The 21,349-nt window shown below is 33.1% G+C and overlaps 3 protein-coding genes across 4 annotated transcripts in view; 2 read left to right on the forward strand and 1 right to left on the reverse strand.

Moving 5' to 3' along the window:
- Nucleotides 1-21,349, reverse strand: part of LOC134242872 (serine/threonine-protein kinase SBK1-like) — a 444,928-nt gene that overhangs the window by 62,737 nt on the left and 360,842 nt on the right. The gene's annotated exons all lie outside the window — the stretch shown is intronic.
- Nucleotides 7,052-9,046, forward strand: LOC134242885 (LITAF domain-containing protein-like). The gene is made up of 3 exons (XM_062725085.1): nt 7,052-7,118; nt 8,268-8,442; nt 8,878-9,046. Exons 1-3 carry the CDS (start codon nt 7,052-7,054, stop codon nt 8,984-8,986), a joined length of 351 nt encoding a protein of 116 aa, XP_062581069.1. The 3' UTR covers nt 8,987-9,046.
- Nucleotides 13,103-16,459, forward strand: LOC134242886 (uncharacterized). Of its 2 annotated transcripts, none has more exons than XM_062725088.1 (2): nt 13,103-13,617; nt 15,270-16,459. In XM_062725088.1, the coding sequence occupies exons 1-2, from the start codon at nt 13,587-13,589 to the stop codon at nt 16,172-16,174; spliced, it is 936 nt and encodes a 311-aa protein (XP_062581072.1). In that variant the 5' UTR covers nt 13,103-13,586; the 3' UTR covers nt 16,175-16,459. The 2 variants fall into 2 exon arrangements, with proteins under 2 accessions (XP_062581072.1, XP_062581071.1); XM_062725087.1 differs by lacking the exon at nt 13,103-13,617 and adding an exon at nt 14,128-14,315 and having other exon boundaries at nt 15,270-16,453.

Genomic DNA, 21,349 nt, shown 5'->3' on the forward strand with positions numbered 1-21,349 from the left:
TTTAAAGACTCTGGCTACAATTACTTAAAGTATGAATGAAAATAAGAGAAGGAAGAAAAAAGCTGTCTAATAACATCAAATCATTTATTTGAACTCTAGGAAACCACGGCTAGACATTTCTTAATTAAATTGTATGGAAACGGACTCGTTGTGATTATTGCTTTTCAACGTATGTTAGCGGGACATATTAAAACTAAAATTTCCATGCTTTATTACTCATATAATTGTTACAATCTGAAATAATAGAAAAACATCGAGAACTTTTATGCATAAAAGTTATATGATAACGAGGCTTTAGAAATTTAATTTTTACATTTCTAGTGTTGAGTTCTTACGAGAAATTTTATTTATAAAAGATGTGATTTTTAACATAAATGAAAGGGAAATCATCAATAATTTATATCCATCTAGAATGAAACCATAGTAGGCAGGGGCAATATATCCTCACAAAATCATTTTACGAACACAACTGGACAATCGGCTTAAGATCGAAGTAATGTGACAGAGAAGGTAAACAATTTTATTAAATTATATGTAAACACTTATTTACTAGATCAGTTGTGGTCAATAAACACCCCGTGCCTCTCCATTCTACATATTATGTCCAGCCTACTTTTAATTGTCCATCACTATAACAACACAGATCAATATTTATTGTTCTTGCATGAGGTTGGGATATAGATTCGGTCAACAGACCATTACATACTGTGTAGATTTCGAAAGTTTAAAATATTTCACAGCGCCAAAGAAAAATCAGGAATTAATTTTTGATTAAGGGATTTAAAAGTGTGGTGTATAATTCATATTGGATGTATATGTGTAAATGAAATATTTCTGCGACTTCTGGGATTACTTTGAGAAGGAAAATAAAGCAATACTTCATATGTTCTCATCTAATAATTATTCAACGCAGCTATTTGGACAATATTCTTGTCGGAAAAATTAAGTTTAGATGGAACATACAATGGAGAAGGAACCGTTAGAACAGCAATCTTTACCAGGGCAACCACATGACACTCAGGCGGGCTACCAGCAGCCACCGCCGCCTGCCAATGGTTACCAACACCCACCAGTAACTGCTGGTGGTTACCAGCAACCACCACCTGGTTACCAGCACTCTCCACCAGGTGGTTACCAGCAACCACCACCACCACCACAAGCAGGTGGTTACCAATATCAACCACCACCACATGGACAACAGCAGGGTCCACCTCCCGCACAACCCCAACAGGGCTGGAACAATCCTCAACTCCAACCACCACCCCCTGGATATTGTAAGTGGCGGATCTATGTTTAAGAATAAATTGAAAAGAATTAAAGATAAGCACTCTTTTGACATTTATACTCGTTGAAATACCACAGAATTGTTTAACTTCTGCAAATTCACCTGTAAACGTTTAAACATTACAATAATTCACATTTATCTAAAAGAAAGTAATTGGGAATTTCTTTCAGATTGAATCAATATTTACCTGTAACAGTAAGGGTAACTATAGAAAACGGAATTAGGGTTCCCGCCTTATTGTCCATTTATTAAACAAGAAGAGCGAGAAAATGGAGTGTTTATTTATAATTCATTTGTATATGTAAAGACTCTCTTCATAATTGTTTCAAAGGAAAGTGGTCACTCATCCAGGCTTACTAGTATATAGACTCGTCGCTGTTTAACTTGACTGAAATAGAGGGAGACTCTACTACAGAACAGCTAGCTCACTAGCAAGGCAGTTTAAGTTCCCTTTATATTGCCCACTAACTAGACTCACCTACAAAAGTTCCCTCTTTACAAGAAGTAAATAGGCAGATACATGTATTCAATATGCAATATTTTGGGTTAACAAATCAAATAATTCGTCATAATCATTTAAAACGCTATATTATAAACTTAAATGCGAACTAACAACTAACTTGAAATATTGCATGGATATGTAGAGCAAGTAACAGGGAAAAAAATACATCAGGGCAGTAGATATGAATAAAAAATTACGCAGATCGCTTTCCTTTTTTCACAAAATTGACAACACCGCATGTGCAGAAAGATTTCTTCTAGTAATTTTACATCTCAAACCTTTCAGCTCAAACTACCACTAACACCACAGTGGTGGTCCATCAGCCCAGGACCGCAGTGCAGCCCTACAATCACCACATCTTCCGAGAGAGCGGAGTACAAATTGTGTGTCCTCACTGCTCGCAGACGATGACGACAGCCACGCGAACCACACCGGGAATGATCACGTGGATTGCATGCATCATCATCTGTGCAATTGGGTATGGACGTATTCTGCTTCTGACCCCAAAGATATATATGTAAAATACTTTAAACTGATTATTATTTTCTGTGTGAGTAGAATTATAAATGTTGAATGAAAGGAAAAGTATAGAAGACTAACTTTTGTACTTATACCCCTAGAACTTCAGTATGCTTCAACACATGCACGTACTAAATCAAAATCTAAACCTAAAATCTGTCAAGGAACCAACGGGTATGGGGAAATTCATGTACAAAACCTATGACAATGTACTAAGGGAATGAACCTTCTTTGTCAAAGGTTTTGTACCAGAACAGAAACTTTTAAGGTTTTAGAATTTTTTTGCATGTGTAATACCAGACATATAAATTCGTATGGGAAAGGTCAAGATAATAAACAGTGATCAATAAGGGGAAAAAAACATAGATGATCGAAAATTTTGGAGGTGGATTGGATGCTTAGGAAGAGAAAGCATCTCCTTTTGTCAGGTTACATCAGCCGTGTGTCTTATGTATTGATTTTGAGCATCTTTCAAAAATAATCAAAAACATTTAAATAAATTTTAATTCATTCATGAAATTTTGTTTTTGTCTTACAGAGGAATTGCCGGCTGCTTCTTAATTCCATTTTGTCTTGATGGGACCAAGGATATCGTTCATTTCTGTCCCCTGTGTAAGAAAACTGTCGGCAGATTCGTTAGAATGTAAAGAATGAAAGGAGTACTGTATGGTGAAAGGACAAATAAAGCTTGCCGGAGAAAATTCACGTAGAAGAAATGTCGTTCAATGGTGTTATCATTTCAATGATAATAATATTTTATTGTTATTGTTGCATGAAATGTGTAGAAGTTTGCACTGGTTGAAGTACCAATATTTTTGTTATTTGTTTTGAAAGATGTGCAATTCAGTTATTTTTAAAGAATAAAAAAACAATATTGGAATTGTTTTCTGTTTCTCCTACTTTGCTGTGACTGACCAAACCTTAGTCCAGATTCCCTAATGTGTCTAAACTTTAATGTTTTTTCTTTGTTTCGTTTTTGAAAAATATTAACAATTCGTAGCTTCTGATTTGAATCTTGATATAAACAGTTTGCATCGTATGCTTTAATTTCTTAATTAAAAGCATTATGATGTTTTCCTAATTAAGAATGGACTACATATAAACGAAATTGTTGGTTATTATTACTCTCAAACTTTTCATCTGAATGACTGCAAACTTTGATTATTACCGGTATTTCTGATGATTAAAAAGGGATTTTAGTTTGGAATCAAGGTTGCATCTCAAAGTTGAAGCTAGGTAGCTGTTATTAACATTGATGTGCCATTGCTAGAGTTTTCAAAATGATGGTATAAGTGGGTCGATGTTGTTATCAATGATCTATAAATATGTTCTTGTATAATTTTTTTCATTATTTTTTTCTTTTTCCCAGGTCTTAGTTGCAGAACCCTTCATTGGGGGTATGCAGTTCTTAATAGTAATTTAAAAGTAATTTAAGAGTTACAGTTTTTTCCCCAATAATATTTGTCCGGTTACGAAAATAATTGAAATGAAAAATGGAGGTAAAGAAAAGTAATCAACTCAAAAGTCAAATAAAACAACATACAGATTCATAGGAGAGCAAACACCGACTTATAAAACATCAAAGCGTGGATCAGGTGTAATGGAGGAGTAAACATCCTCTGTAGACCAGTCACATACGTGTGCTCCTTGTTATGATCGGGCAAACTTAAAATCCCATACACAATACATTGTGTAAGTAATGACCCAACTGTTAATATAAAGATGTTAATCAACATTCGACTTAATGATAGATTGCATTTGCTTACAAGGCCATTGTAACGACCATAGAACTTGCGAAGTAATAACTCAAAACAAGATTTTTAAATCCTTTTTCATCAACGTGTTTGTCAATTGCTTGCCTCGGTAAATCGCATGTTCTTGTGCATCTACATTGTAATCAAATGGCAGACATAAACCCAATATGCAGGCGATGATGACGTGCGAGTTCTGCTACATGAGTAAGGGAGTTGTCGATAGAAAATATAGAGGATACTACGTTTATGATAAAGTGTTTTTTGGTTATCATTAATTTCTTCTGTACTAAATTATGAAACAGATAGACTCCATGGTATCTTTTTTTTAAAGATTTCACTGGGATATACATGTATTGAGTCGACAATTTAACTGAAGTAACTATTGTTAATCTATTAATGTATCAACAATATATCTAAATGTCGAGTTGATGGCTTCAGCAAGTTTTTCTCTTCTCTTGTGTAAGATTTTGAAAAAAAATGTTGCCTAATTTGAATACGAAAATAGATCTGTTAATAACGGGTCGCAATTAGTACTCATGGAAAATCTGAAAGATTGTACAGACAAGTACTCTGAAGTTGATATCAAAAAGATGCTTGAGTTTCTGATTGACAATATCTATGTGGTTTTTGGAGACCAGGTCTTCCAACAATCTACTGGAATTCTCATGGATACCATTACGCCAGTTATTAGCGGATTTATTTTTTATATTCATAATACATTTTATAACCGGAAATTGTTTCAAAATTTTATTCGTGAAAAGAAGAAAACTCTTGCTGTGGTCTTCAGCTATACATTTAGATACATGTACATTGTATATCTACGACGTATCGTTAATTAACAATAGTTATTCCCATTCTTATGTCAATAGGATATATCCCAGTTAGCATGAAATAAAAGATTACACTGAATCTGACACATATATTTGATATTTTACTTGAAAAAAAAACCATTAATGGTAAAACAACCAAGCTCTTTGATAAACGTGACTATAACTTTTCAATCATCAATTCCATTACTTGTGCAGCAATATACCTTCATCACCTGCATACGGAGTTTACATGAATACTAGTATCTCTAAGTTGATTCGATACGCACGAGCATGCTCTATGTATGTATGTACAACTTCGAAAAGGAGGTAAATAATTGACATACAAGTTGAAGAAACAAGAATATCAGCATCCCCATTTAAAGTCATCATTTTATAAGTTCTATGGTCGATACAATGGCCTTGTCAACAAATACAATTCATCATTGATTCAAATGCTGACAAACGTTTATCATACTAATTGTTAAACCATTATTTACATGCTGAATCAACGATGGATATTCCCGTTATTTCTTGATCATGACAAGAAGCACAGCGGGTGTGACCAGTTGGCAGGGGATGCTCACTCCTCCATGACACCTCTGATGTTTTGGAGGTTAGTATTTGCTCTGGTCCTATTGAGTATTGTTTGTACCTCTTTGTTCTATTCCTTCAAATGTAAAAATTGACTGAGAGGAAAAAATTAGCTGTATATCACCAGAGCTTATATTTATTTACCTCTATATATCATACTGTATTGTGCGAATGTGTTTATGAAAAGTTTTATTTTAAAGAAGAGTATTCAGACGTTCCCCCTTAAAATTGTCTGCAATTTTTTTTCTTAAATTCATTGATCTATTTTTGTTTGAAAATGAACTGTCTTTTTGTGTATTATGTATGTAACTGTGTGTTATGAATAAGAATAATATTTATATTATACACACACTATATTATCACATGCACTACAAAAATGGATAAAATGCATGGTAAATGTATTTAGTTTGATTGCTCGGCACTTTTTTAATTCTTAGAAAGCAAAGAAAGCTTTTACATTAGTATATTTTTATGATTGAAGCACCCAATAGAATGGAATGTCATTTTAAAAATATTGTCATGGTCATTTTTTTGATTCCACGTTTATTGCTCGATTAAATTTATTTTCTAATGAATTTTTAGTCTTTATTCCAATCCGATTTTACTCCGATCCTCAGCCAGGAAGGATAACTTTTTAATTTATATTTCAATTCAAAAAGTCTCAAAATGAAGCTTGAAAATTAAGTCTTTTCATTTTATACCTCTCAATGTGCTTCAAAGTTCTTTGAAGTTCTCAGAAAGTTTTTATAATACAATGTAAGTCGATTTTTTTACCCTATAAATGTATTTTGAAATTACATATTTATATAATTATAGAAATTAATCAAATCATTTTTTTTATTTAGTCATAGATACCAATGTTTGTTAACATGATACATGATATGAAATTGGAATTGATTTATGATGTTTTTCAATCATAGGAAAATCTTTATACACTATGCTTTTTAAAATGATCAAATTAGATTAAAAGAAATTAAAGTACTTTGCATGTATAAAAATTGTGAATTTTTTTTCAAAATCTTGGATACCTATGATTTTTATTTCTAAAATGTGTTTTCAAATTTGAATTTGACAATGTCTAGTAAATGTTTTTTTTTGCATTTTTGGAAAATTTATTTGAGATTTACCAATTTTCAGAGAAGTCTGAAGAATGATTGAGGGTAAAACATGTTATTTTGAGAATTCAGAAACATTCTTGTGAGCATTTTCAATTACATTTAGTCAATGCCTGATTTTCAGAACCAGAGGATCGGAGAACCTTAATATTGTTTTTTTTTTCACAAAACGATTTCAGAACTTATGGTAACCCGTTGGAAAAAAAATTCAAATTGGTCGGATGATTTTATGTTCATTCGATGAAAATATAAATTGTCAGATCAGGTTCTTGTGTACGGTAGAAACTTTAGTGAATGTAAAATGATGAAGTTACTTAGTATAAATAAAGAATACCAAGTATATCTTCTACATAATAAATGCATTATAGACTGTACATGTGAAAGCAGAACAAGTCTAGTCTTGGAACCTAACAAATTGGCACCAAGTGAGCTCCGTAGAATATTACTGCCCAACAACAGTTGTGCCAAAGAACAACATGGAGCAACCACCACCTCCCCCTCAATATTCAAATCCCGGGCAGGGACAACCCCCACCCCCACCACGTAAGTAATTTTTGTTGTTAAATAAATGTCCCAGTCATAAAGAGATTTTTAAATAAAGTATTCTGCATATTATAATTTGCCCTGGCAAAACGAAGAACGTTTACGTAGAAACTGGTATATTTGTTGCCATGATATTTTGGTCATTTTTTTATATCATATGATCTCAATATTTCTAAAGATGTCTCTGCATTTAGAATTAATAGAATAAATAGTAATATATATTTGAAATGAACTTTATGAACTGAAAGTCTATAAGAACTAGCCATTGCAAAATTTTAAAACTCGATCCATATTTGTTAAACCTCTTAGAGTGACCCTCGCTTATCTAGATTTAAATCTTTTGTTAGGTGGTTCTTATGTAAATAATTGTAGGTATTAAATTGACCCATATTTTTTCTATAGCCCTTTTCAAAAAAAAATTATCATTTCATCTCCCTTCTTTTTTAATTTTATTTCCGATCTTTATTTTGGCTTTTTTTCATATTGCTTTGTGTTTATTTGTAATTTTAATCTTCAAGCTTATACATGTATTTGTCTTTTAGATATTTGTTTGTTTGTTTTTTTTTTTTTATGTTTATAATACTAGAAATATTCGTTTTGTAAATTTTGTATTAACTGCACACCCAGTGTGTAAATTATATATATATATATATATATATATATATATATATATATATATATATATATATATATATATATATATATATATATATATATATATATCAACTGAGATATATATATGTATGTGTGTGTGTGTGTGTGTGTGTGTGTGTGTATGTATGTACGTGTGTGTGTGTGTGTGTGTGTGTGTGTAGTTATACAGCATGAAAAATAGTTTATACACAAATGATGAAAAAATATCACATTACACTGTATTTACTATATAAATTTCGAATTTCATATGGATATAACGAAGTAATTTATTGGCCCCTCAAAAATTAATAATTCAATTTTACTTTTTTTTTACATTTCTCAAAAAATAATTTTTATTTCTAAAATATTTATTTATTTCTTAAAATATTCATTAATTATAAGGGGGTCTTTCTATGCTAAACAAAACCTTTGTAACTTAATAAATATACCTTCAAGTTGTTTCAGATATACTAGTAAGTGTTTGAATTATACATTTTTTATCATTTCACTCAACAGCGGGTGGATCTACGATGGTGTACACACATCAGCCAACATTTTTTAATCCCATTATGTTCCGGGAATTTCCCGTTGCTACGACGTGTACATATTGTCGAGCATCCATTACTACGTCTACTAGATACGAAACCGGAACCTTCACATGGGTGGCCTGCGGAGTCATCGCTTTTATTGGGTAAACGTGACAACGTGATACATGTATATTTCATAATATTTTCAGAAAAACAAATATAATGAGATAATCAATATTATAAATACAAGTGAATGAGTGTCTAAGTGTCCCTTCACAGTCTTCTCCTTTTGTGTGAATTAAAGTTTAAGAGAGCCGTAGACAGTGAAAGTTAACGCACTGAGATATTAGAAACATTCTACATGTATGTATAGATAATTATAATTGTTTAATACAAAACAAACTAAAGGCAATTTTCGCATCCAGGCCTGGGAGACCTAAAACTTAGACAAGATCACTTGTGATCTCAGTCTCAATTTGTCCAAAGGAGTATATAGTGGAAAAGTGTGACTGAAGTCAAAAGTGAACCCGTCTACGTTTTATGGCCCCCAGGCCTGGATGCTCACTGATGAAGCTCTGTCTGTTTGATTTATTTCACAGATGTTGGTTGGGATGTTGTCTAATCCCCTTCTGCATTGATGGCTGCAAAGACGTCGTCCATAGTTGTCCAAATTGCCATCAAACCCTTGGAAAATACAGCAAGATGTAGGAAACTGAAAGTTCAGTTTTTAAAAATACTGAAATGAGTACGAGATCACAATTAAAAAATCAAAGCTTTAATTTGATGTGTAAAACAGCCTCCCACCTGTTTGTTTTGTCTTTCAAACATTTCAAAAACACTATATATGACTGCTGTACTAAGTTCTTAAATTTCCTTTTGTTTTATTATGATTGTTCATGCCTTTCTGTTTTTATGACGAAGTGTGTTCTGTTTTCAAGATATTCTAATCATTATTTATTTTTTATTAAATATTTATAAAATTAACATGACAAAGAGAATTGAATTGTTATTTTGTTTTGACGAAAATCATATAAAAGAAGAAAAATATGTGCTATCTGACGATTCAATTTGTTTATCATATTGAAGCTTGGAAACGGTGGCTGTTTAAAGTTATATGAATTAATTTCAAATGCATTTGAGATCAGAAATGAAACTTTCGGAAAATATTTTCCTTGCCCTCTCCCAGTCTCCCACCCAAGTCGGGTGAGGGCCGTATTTATGTAGAAATATCTTTTTATATCTCCTAGATGAATCGATACGTAAAAGCAAGCTCCACATATGAACAATTTCTGAAACGAGGAAAGTATAGACAATCAAGTTGATGAAATAACCATATTTAATTTGACTGCATGTATACATCACAGCTTCACAGGCCAGATATATCCAAAATATCTGTATAGTCAATAACTGCTTATTAAAAATTATTATTGATATACAGACCAACTTGGGGTCTTCTAATTCATCATAGCGGTCAACATCATATTCTTCATCAAATTTACTGCAATCAATTTGGATTTCTGTTGGATCAATTTCAAAGCTGCTATCTGCTATTCTTAAAGGTACTTGGACACAGATTTGAAGTTAATTTTTTCTCTATAATATTGCGTCTTACATATTTTAATAGCATTTCACACAAAAAATAATTAAAAATCTTATTTCATTTAAAAGTTATTAAAACTTCAAATTTTTTGGCTGGTTTGATTTACACATCCTTGCACTTTCACAAATTTTAATTTACCCTTAATACTTAGGAAAAGTGGCAATCTTGTTGTGTATGAATGAAAAATATTAATACTATAATCCAGAAAATTCAGAGTAGACATGTTCGAAAGCAAAACAAACACACAATATATTCTCAGTCCGTGCAGTTGTGGTGAGCAGACTTTGACGATTGAACGCACCCGGTGAATCGTAAACATCAACAATAACAGAGCTCGTGCCCTGTTTACAAAAACTGTGTACATAATACGAGTGTGATCGATTTGCACACAACACTTAGCTCGGAATGACGATACTTGTGAAGGAGTTTTGCTTTCTAACATTTCTACTCTGAATAAAATCATTTTTCTGGATTAAAGTTTTAATATTTCTCATTAATACACAACAAGATTGCCACTTTTCCGAAAGAAGAAAGTTAAAATTTGTGAAAGTGCAAGGATGTGTCAATCGAACCAGCCAAAAAATTTGAAGTATTAATAACTTTTAAATGAAATAAGACTTTTAATTAATTTTTGTGTGAAATGCTGTTAAAATATATAATTCGTGTTATTATGCAGAAAATATTAACTTCAAATCTGTGTCCAAGTACCTTTAACGAGTTTTACAGCAGCTTTAATGAAGCTTTTTTTTCACCCTATTTTTTTTTCATGCAGTGTCTCGAGTAGCACTTGTTTTCCAGCTTCTCATAATGAAACTATGTGATGAAAAGTGGTCACACAAACTTTCATCAATTCATTAAAGATTCAATCATGAGAGAAAATCAAGCTTAATGTCATATAATTCCTATGTTGTATGTCATACAGCTCAGGACATTATTTATTGAACAGCCCTCGTAAATGGAGATAACGAACATAATTCAAACTCAAAAGACCAATAAACAATACAAAATAGGAGCAGAGCAAACACGGACCTCCGAAACATCAGAGGTGGGTCCAGGTGCCATGGAGGAGTGAAAATCCCTTGCCGACCGTTGACACCCGCTGTTTGCTCCTTGTCATGATCGGGAAATAACGGAAAGTCCGTTGTCGGTTCAGCGTGTAAATAATGGACTAACAATGAGTGTGAAAAAAGTCAGTCAGCATTTGACTCAATGAAAAATTGTTTTTGCTGACAATGGCATTGTATCGACCAAAGAACGTATGAAATGATGACTTTAAACGAGACTGCCGATGTTCTTGTTTCATCAACAGTTTCTCAATAATTTACTTCGTTTTAGAAATTATACATACGTAGAGCATGATCTTGCGTATCGAATCATCTGAGAGATATAAACTCCGTATTCAGGTGATGAAGGTATATTGCTGCATAAGTAAGGAAAGTTGACGATTGAAAAGTTAAAGTCATTACGTTTATCATAGAGCTTGGTTATTAGAATAACATTTAATTCTTTTTCAAGAAAAATATTCAAATATGAAACAGATGTGTCAGACTTTGTGGTATCTTTTATCTCCAGCTCACCGGGACATACCGTATCGACATAAGAATTGAATGAAACATTGTTAATTGGCAATTAATACGTTGTCTATATATCTAAATGTCCAGCTGAAGACCACAGCAAGTGTTGTCTTCTTTAAAATTTCACGTATAAGACTTTGGACAAATTCTGCTTCAAGTGAATACAAAAATAGGTCTGCTAATAATAATAAAAACACATAGATATTGTCAAACAGAAACTCAAGCATCTTTTTAATGTCAACTTCAGAGTACTTGTGTATACAATCAGAATGATTATTAAACAAAATAGTTTTGCAAAAGACCAATGACAAAGTAAGTAAATTAACGAGTTCCATTTTATTGAAAAAGCAGTTGTCAATGATATCCTAGACTTTAATTTATCGTGGGGAATTACAGTGTATGAAATTGATAAGTTTTTAAGCTTTTGATTTTGGTAATATCTTGTGATTTCAAAATTTCCCAAAGTTCCTTGGAATTTTTAGGTATCCACATCTAATTTACACCACGTCTCAAATATTTTGTTGCACAGTACTCTTGAAGTTTCTCCTTCACTACTGTTAAAAACTTAGTGAAAAGTAAAGAAAGAGGCTTGGTTGAACATTTACTGGAACCCGCTATGTATCTTTGTTGTAAGGATTTATAGGAAGTTTCGGAATTCTTCATAGATATGGTAATTCAAATTCATTTTTGTTGTTTGTGATATTAAAAATATTCAAAACTGACATATGATTTTGAAGAATTTCTTCCATAGAAAGGGAACTATGAGTTCAAGTTAGAAATGAATAAAGTTCTTCAAAAATACAATTTATATAATGAGCTTTGAAATCGAAGACAATGTTGTTACCTGCCTTGTCAGCATGGACCAGTACGTACTAATCATGCATTTATCTAGGTCTCTTTTCACTTCTGAATTATTGAATACAGAGGGATAGATGGTTTTTATATTGCCCCTCAATCTTTTAATACGCGATTGTAACATAGATCTGAAACATTTTTCATGTTTATAGTTTAAATTTGACTCTAACTTTAGTTCAGTAGCCCAGTCACAAGTTGATGTGACCCTTGAAAAATTCAAGATGGCGGTCGATGTTTACCTTGTATATTATTAGATATCGGGTTAATTATTTTTCGATATAAGAAAAATAAGAAACGTCAAGTGCATGTGATCTGAACAGCAGACATACGTTCTCTCCATATGTCAAAGCACAATTACAGGTACTTTTAAACATTGATAAAATGTAATGTATGAAGTAGATTATCAATTGATAAATATTTAGAGAGAGAGAGAGAGAGAGAGAGAGAGATAAACAAGTTTTATAGAATTAACAAATGATTGATTGATTGTATGTTGTTTAAGAATTGTCTCGAGATTTTTTCACTCATATGGAGACGCCAGGTGCCACTTCCCGGTGGAGAATTTTGTCCTCAATCTGATTAAAATCAGATCCTTTGATCCGCTCACATAGATCGCTACACAAGGATCTGAGGAAACCCCATTCAGGGTCATCTCCTGGTTACCTCTCTGATAAAAATACTAGTATTCATTAAAATGTTGACCAATTAGAGAGATCGTATTAAAATGACGTTAGGGAAATTGAATGAAGAAGTAAAAGTAGCTGTGGAGAAGATATTATCGTTTCGTACTTTTTAGTACTTTTTATATATCTTTACAAAAAAGACTCTGACTAGTCGTTCTCTTGGCAGGCTACGGAAACTAGGTCACGATTTTCCGTTCGTGTTTCATCGGGGCTTTTATACTTCTGTAACTGATTTCCGAGATACTTCTAAATTCTTGGAAGTATAATTGAAAGGTCACCAGGAGATGACCCTGAATGGAGTTTCTTCATATCCTTGTGTAGCGATCTATTTGAGCGGATTAAAGGATCTGATTTTAATCAGATTGATTTTTTCCTATACTCGGCACTTAGGGCCATTGAGTAGTGAGGGATCTTTTTCGTACCAGCACCTACTGCGACACGGGACTTCGGTTTATACGGTCTCATCTGAAGAACCGGCTCCACATTTCACAGAGGGATTCGAACCCGCGATGTAAGGATCTATTCCTTACTTTGCAACGCTATAACCACTGCGCCATGCGGGCGAATCAACAAATGAAGAGATCAAGAAAGAAAACATGTTCAATCAGTTGTTGTTGACTCAGAATGGTAAGAATTAATTCCTTAAAAAAAATAGCTTGCCTACAATTATATATATATATATATATAAAAATCCATTATGGTTTTATATATATTTGTCTTGTATGGTCAAAGACAAATATATAAAACCATAACGCTACAGATCTGCAGCTAGTACTGTACTTATCCAAAATGAATCGCTAATTCAAAATTCATATCACCAATTTTTTTTTTTAAATAAGGTCAAATATGAAAGTCAAGGTCACGGAGTGAATTTAGAAAAGTCTTGTCAGATGTAATGCACATGACAAGTATGAGATTTCTTTCTGTTAAAAAAAATCACCAATGTAAAAAAAGAATTAAACGTAGATCAGGCTTCAAGGTCATCGGTTCAAAAGTCAGTACATTTGAAAGGTCTTGTCACAGGTTATGTACATGTGAAATATGAAATCCCTTTCTTTTCTCATTCAAAAGTAATTAACAAGGTTTATAGTTCAGTCTGACAGCATGACAGATGCAATCCTAATTTATGTATTTCAAATTACAACGGTCTTCCGTAGTGTGTACTGTTGTACACGGTCACATGGAAGAATTAAGAAACTTTAATACTATGTTAAATTATTGACATTGTAAAGGACTAGGTAATGCCACATTGAACAGCAATATGGGTGACAGTGCAGACCGGGTCAAGAGTCCCAGAAATGAAATCCAATCATCAACAAATGCAGGTAACATAAGTGTGTTTACCTGTTTACGGGATTGTGTACAGCCGGTGCAGTGCAATCCTTATGTTAATTTTGTTACGAAGATAGCATTAAATAGGTTCATTGAGTGTGGTACTAATAAATTTCGAAATTCGGATAATTTATTGGCCTTAATCAATAATAATATTAATTTTAAAAGATAAATAAATAAAAATTAAACCAAACGGAACAAAGTCCGAAAAATCCTAAGTAGCTTAAAACTCTAGGCAAGGATTTTTCTTTGTTTTAATATAAAGAGTTTGCATATACATCTGCATGGTAATAATTGTGCTATGACCGTTTGTTTCTGTAAAACATTAGGTCGACTTAGCTTTGATCAAAGGGTCAGAAAACTTCTTACGATAACCGGTTTGGGACAAAACTTGCACATTACGCAAGCGGTATTAGTGTAATGTGGATAGACGTCCATCTTTGTCTTCGTTTTTAAATAAGGAAATATTATGATTAATCTCATACAGTCTCATTATGAAATAAAGGATGCACTATTAAGCTGCCCTATGAATTGAGATATACAATGAAGAGTAATCTCTTGACCCGGATATAATTTGTATAGTATATTTACCTACCATCTTTCTCCATTATCTTTTTGTTTCCTACACAGAAAGAATTCATTGGGTTGGGGATGAAGGGTTTGCATGAACACAAAAAATTGTGTACGAACACATGTTGTTAAAAGGTTTAAAGCTACGTTTAGCTAATCCCAGCAGTGTCTGATAGGATCGAGTATTTTGATCTCTTTTGTCTGCAGTAGACTTTATTCTAAGTTCGTCATCTTTGAAGTTTCTCTCCGGTGATTGAATTGATTAAATTCGACAAAACATGTATTCAATGTATTATTTATTATTATTTTATTTATTTTTTTCCCTACATTTTCTACTGTTTTTTTTTTTCTTCATTTGAATTCCGTTTTCCTCACAGGGCCTGCAAATCGATCAGGAGGTCCAAGTGCTGTAGCCACCTTTGCCTCAGCGGGCGCTTTTTCCATTCTAAGTATGACCGCTACTGCGCCTTTGGACCGGGTCAAGCTACTACTGCAGTGTCAACATGAACTGAGGAGAACAGGTCGTCTGTCCACGCCGTATAGAGGCGGTATGGAATGTGCCTTACGGATATACCGAACTGAAGGCTTCATTTCACTTTTCAGAGGGAATCTTATCGCATGTATCAAGTCCTTTCCCTCACAAGCGATGAATTTTGCAATGAAAGAAGCAGTAAGGAAAATGATTAGAGTTTCAAAAGAGGAACATGCTTATATCAAATTAGCTAAAAATCTCTGTGCTGGATTTTTCGGAGGGTTTACTACACTTTTTGCGTTGTATTCTCTGGACTATTGTAGAACCAGGCTGGCGGCCGATGTATTACAAACAGGAACTGATGGGACGAAGAAGCGGCAATTTTCGGGTATCATTGATGTGTACAGACAGACGATTCGTTCTGACGGAGTTGCGGGACTTTACCGCGGGTTCATGGTATCTTGTCTGGGTATAATTGTCTACAGGGGCGCTTACTTCGGCTTCTACGACACTCTTTCTCCGATGCTCGTGAATGCCGGTCAGTTCAAAATATTTTACGCTTTCGGACTGGGGTATGGAGTTACGGTACTTGCTGGTCTGGTATCTTATCCACTGGATACGATCCGGAGGCGGATGATGATGAGAAGTTGTGAGGAGGTCAAGTACAAGGGTTGGATTGATTGCGCCCGTTATGCTATCAAAAATGATGGCTTCTTAAGTTTATACAGAGGGGTGTTTGTGACCATTGTTAAAGGCTTTCTTGGTGTACCGTTTTTAATCGGTTGGGATCTCCTCAAGAAGAATCGATGAAACTAATAAATTTAATAACTTTTGTGAAGTGTGTATTAGAAGACAAAATATTTTTAGGATTTATGAAATTAAATAGAATATATTTCCATTAATATTCTGCTTTTTTGTTATTCAAATGAAAGATATTTAGATGGAAGAGAAGGATTCATGAATTATTTCCAAAAATACCAGTGCTAGAGTACAAGTACAATAACCATTCTTTCTCAATCCAGAGTTGTCGTTCCCACTACGCTGCAAATACACTGATGTCAATGTTTGTTATGTAAGATTCTTGGAAATATTGTAACTGATGAAAAAATGTATTACATCTGTAATTCTATTTCCTGAATTCAACTGCTTAACGTGTAGCAGGATTATTTTCTCTTTTACAATTTAAAGGATGTAATAAAAACTTTAATATAGATCTATTGATTAAGAAAGATAGGCAGGATAGATTTAAAAGAAATTATAAATTATTATCTTTATGAATTAGTACAAAAAATTACGATTTTAAATTTCGAATTTTCATAACTGCAAAGATGTGCAAGAATCTTGAACAAAATACGTTGACGGGTGTTGAAACAGAATGCCTAGTGGCAGAAACACTGGATAGAGAACGGTAACCGTTGGTTAGCTGTTATATCGCAAATTATTAATCAAAGTACTGAAAGTGCTGATACGAGTTGATGGTTGTTCAACCTTATAAATTGAACACTGCTTTATTGATAAAGAAATGAAATTTCCATTAAATAGCAGAAATTTAGATTTCCATTTGATTTCTGATGGCAATTTCATGAGATAACGCACTGTATTAAATCCCATAAACAAATAATGTCATGAAATAATAAGGAAAGCATGGTTCTTTTTACATTATACATTTATTGAGTATTAGTGTCCTATTTTAACAAATGAAATGACACGCTTTTTCATAACTATCATGGTACAACAGTATCTGAATGTCCTTAATGTGGATACAGCAAATGTATCCCTTTAAAAAATACTTTTCATAATCAATTTGGCAATTACTACTATTATGCTTGTCATATAAGATTTTTTAACATTGCAGTCTTCCAGTTTGAATGTGTAAAAGCACAATATACAGTAAAAATACAAGAAAATGAATTTTTTTAGAAAGAGAAAAATGCAGTCACAATTTTGTTCATAATTTTCTCACAAGTGTCACAAGCATTAAGAATGCAAAATGTGTAGGGGAGGTTACATTTCTCCGGAATGAGAAATTAACCAACAAACCCCCAGAAGCAGTGAAAAAGGTTTCGTAAACAAATCCTTCCAGGTACCTTTATGCTCTAACCATTGTTGTTTATACCTCTAGAAAAATAATTAATTTTAAATTCTAATTAAAACAACATATAAATAACAAGTAAAATGGAAGATTTGAAGGGTATTTTATTTATTATGACATCTTAAATGTAAATCATCATCTTTCCAAAGCAATAAATTAAGATCACTTGAATTCCAATTTTCTGTAGGAATTCAAAACTTCTTTATACAAAATGCTTACAAGACTGTATTAGCAACACGTACACTGTCTACCTCTACTATCTTCTGAGAAATTGTTTGATGCTTGATGCACATCTGCTGCAATGCAAGAAATAGCTGAGGACTTTGCTTTGACAATTTTTTTTAACCTGGTATTTTCAAGAAAATTTTGTCTTTTTTTCTTTTTTGAGCCCTTGACATCATCAACATAATAATCTCTAAGATTATCAAAATCTCGATCTGATCTTTGTTTCTTTTTTTACATCTCAAATTGTTAATTCCACAGTATTATGACACAGGATGTCTTTGTACTCGCATGTCATCCAGAACATGTGTATTTTTTTTCACATTCCCATTTATGAATATTTTTTTTTATTTTATAATGAAAATCAATAAATAAGACACTTTCACCTGTTATGTCACATTTAAAAAGTTGTCTATATTTTTCTGAAGCGATAACAGCAAACATAAATCAATTAAAATAACTCATTCCAGATTTATTATAAACAGGTGCGTGTGGTGGATTTTGATCCGCTCCTGGCTAAAATAAAAATGGCGTCGTTCCAACAGATGCTTCGTTCTCGTCGTATTTTTTGTGTAATACAACAAGTAGAAATATCATCTTGGATAATTTCGTCTAGTATCATTGCATGCAAAAAAAAAAAGAAAAAATATTCATTCGATTTTCACTAAAACATGACCAATTCTTTCAGGAAGGTGGAAATCTAGTCGGAAATTCTATGGCATGTCCTGTATTATTGCTATTTTGTGTGTTTTCAAAGACTTGAAATAATATTTCTATTGAGGCAGTTGCCTCATTACCACAATGGAAGCTACGCCCCTAAATTAAACAAACAGAAAAACTTGTATAAAACCAGGCCCCTAGAGCCGCGAAAACAAGGTGGCGCAAATGTTTACTCGGTCAGTACCATACGAAGTCCTATCGATAAACTACTGGCTAAGCTTATATTTCAGAGCAACACGTGCAACTATACTTAAGTATACATGTATTTACCTTTACGGACCTTCTAAAAAGATCCTAGTGAGCCTCCACAGTCCCGTCAATTTCTTTTGAAGTCACTCTTGTGCTGCCGATTTTGCGTGTTTTTGTTTACAAAACAAAGTAGCGTGGTGCGTATGAATATGAAAAAGTAGTTCGACCACTATGTTAGGCCTAAATTTGCATAAAATCCAAAACACTTATAGAACAGAAAAAATTAACCAATATTTTATGCAATTAGTTTGAAAAAAATCAAAAATCGACAAGGCATATATGCACATATGAGAAGAGACGAAATACACTTTCATTTTTCGGGGGGTTTAAAATGCACTATCTTTTTTGTCGGACCGACACAATAAGGCATATTAATGAAAATGTTATTGTGTATATTTAAAATAAATTTCCTTTAAAAAAAGAAACGTTGACATGTGTTCAGTATATATGTTCGCTTTTATTTATGTTGAATTTCTCAAGATACGGTACACTTTATCGTAGAAGGAACTGAATTAATGAGGTGTGTACTTTGGTTGAAAATTAGGTCAACATTTGTAAGAACATAACCTGAGTTGATGTCCATCAACTCGTAAAAATGATAAAAATTGTTTCGTTTGCTTTTTACTTTCACAAGTATATGATAATTGTATGATAATTTTCAATTTCCAGTAAAGTAACGCTATTTTTGCAATTCATTGAATAAGTAATATACATCAACCAAACTTCTGTAGCGCGCTGTTTTACTCATATCGTAACAAACATCGTTATAGTTCCTTTTGTCCTGTAAACATTGAAAATAAAAGAGAGAGGTCAATGGTCACAACGCTCACAAGAATCACAAAAATTACCAGTAAATGTATAATTTCTAATTTTTGTTTTTACCAAAAACAAAACACAGTGTTCATTCTGCTCATTTGCATATCGGACATTTTGGAACTTTAATGACGGCCGATTTCATTAAGATTTATATAGAGAAAATACAAAAAAAATCACAATTTTTTTTTATACCCTAGCTATTTTCGGATAAAGTTCTTCCGCTGATGGTTAGATTCTTTTAAATATTTATACCCCCCGCTTGAAAAGTGGGAGGGTATATAGTAGTCGGTATGTCCGTCCGTCTGTTACGCTTTGGGTTACTCATCTCTTATCCGCAACTCCTCTTATACCACTGAGTGAAATTGAATGAAACTTTAACAGAATCTTTATTACATATTGCCATTGTGCACCTCCTATATTATGTTTTGATCCGACGCATATTTTGGGTTTTCCGGCCACAGCAAAACATGGACTTCTTCCATTACAATCATAGGAGAGGCGGGGGGTATCATTTAGTGAGCTCAATGCTCACAGTACCTCTAGTTTCTACCGGAAATGACAAGATTGTAAATACCAAAGTGAAAGTTGCGACCGCCAGTAGTATAGTGCGAGACATTATACCGTATAAGTAGATATTATTAGCGATGATTTAATTTTGGCATTATAAGCGAGGGTGCCGAAATCGCTAAAACTTAATATTGCTTAAAATTAATTGCGTTTTATTTGTAATAGCTTCTTTAATGTACATTTTAAAATCACTAAAATAACATCTCGCTAAAAATAAATTGCCAGTTTTTAAGGAAAAATCGCTAAATTTGCGTCTCGATAAAATTTCCACTTACCCGGTATACGGTAGCCCCAGATTGAGGTTCAGTCGGATTGAGGTTCAGGCCGTAAATCAGTGTAGACCTGGAAAGTAATTAGGGAGGAACGTAACAGGAAGTCAATAAGTAGTCTAAATGCGAGGATTGGAATGATGAATAAAGTTCTTCGTTATTAATTTGATTTCATTATACCCCCCGCTTGAAAAGTGGGTGGGTATATAGTAATCGGTATGTCCACGTTGTTTGAAGTCTGTAACGATCGAGATTTTGTCTTAGACAGTACGGCATTTAACTCTGAATCCCATGGGAGAATGGTGGGATTTTCAATCCCACCAACTATCCCATCATTCTCCCATGGGAGAAAAAATGTCCAATGGGATATTTTCTCCTAGAGGATTTTTTTCTCCCACAAATTTGTTCAAATGGGATAAATCCCACGGATATTGACAATCAAACAATTTTCCCCATAAACTGTGAAACATGAAATGTATTCCATACAGTATGACAATGACAAATTTCTCATCAAAATATATATAGAAAATATACCAGCTATAACAATGTCTGGAGAAAATAATTCAATTGTCAATATCCGTGGGATTTATACCATTTGAAAAAAATTCATGGGAGAAAAAATCCTCTAGGAGAAAGTATCCCATCTGACATTTTTTCTCCCATTCTTCTCTCTCTCAGGTTTTGGTATGTCTGTCAATTTCTCGGGTGCTGATGTAACATTCTCTTTGTCAAGCTCCGATTTGGAACCACGTGTCTCCTGGAGTGCCATGAGACGGTTGTACTTCTCGTAAGTTACCAACACAGATTTCTGCATTACGTCCACCATTTTTTCAGGAAAGGTTTTACAACTTTTAACAAGGTTGTGATGCCGAGCTGGTTTCTTTTAAAGTAACCTCCTTTTATTTTTTAGCCGTCCTCTTATCACCTAATACGAGGAGAACCGATTTGTATTTTTAAGAGCTTTTTTTCTTTTCTCGATTCAGTAAAATAACACTATGGATGACGTTTGCGGTTATTTCTCCCAACACGTTTAATTGATCTTTGGTGATG

Source organism: Saccostrea cucullata, unplaced genomic scaffold (genome assembly GCF_032062105.1).
Source record: "Saccostrea cucullata isolate Sc308-1 unplaced genomic scaffold, CSIRO_AGI_Scuc_v1 ctg191, whole genome shotgun sequence".
Classification (NCBI taxonomy): domain Eukaryota; kingdom Metazoa; phylum Mollusca; class Bivalvia; order Ostreida; family Ostreidae; genus Saccostrea; species Saccostrea cuccullata.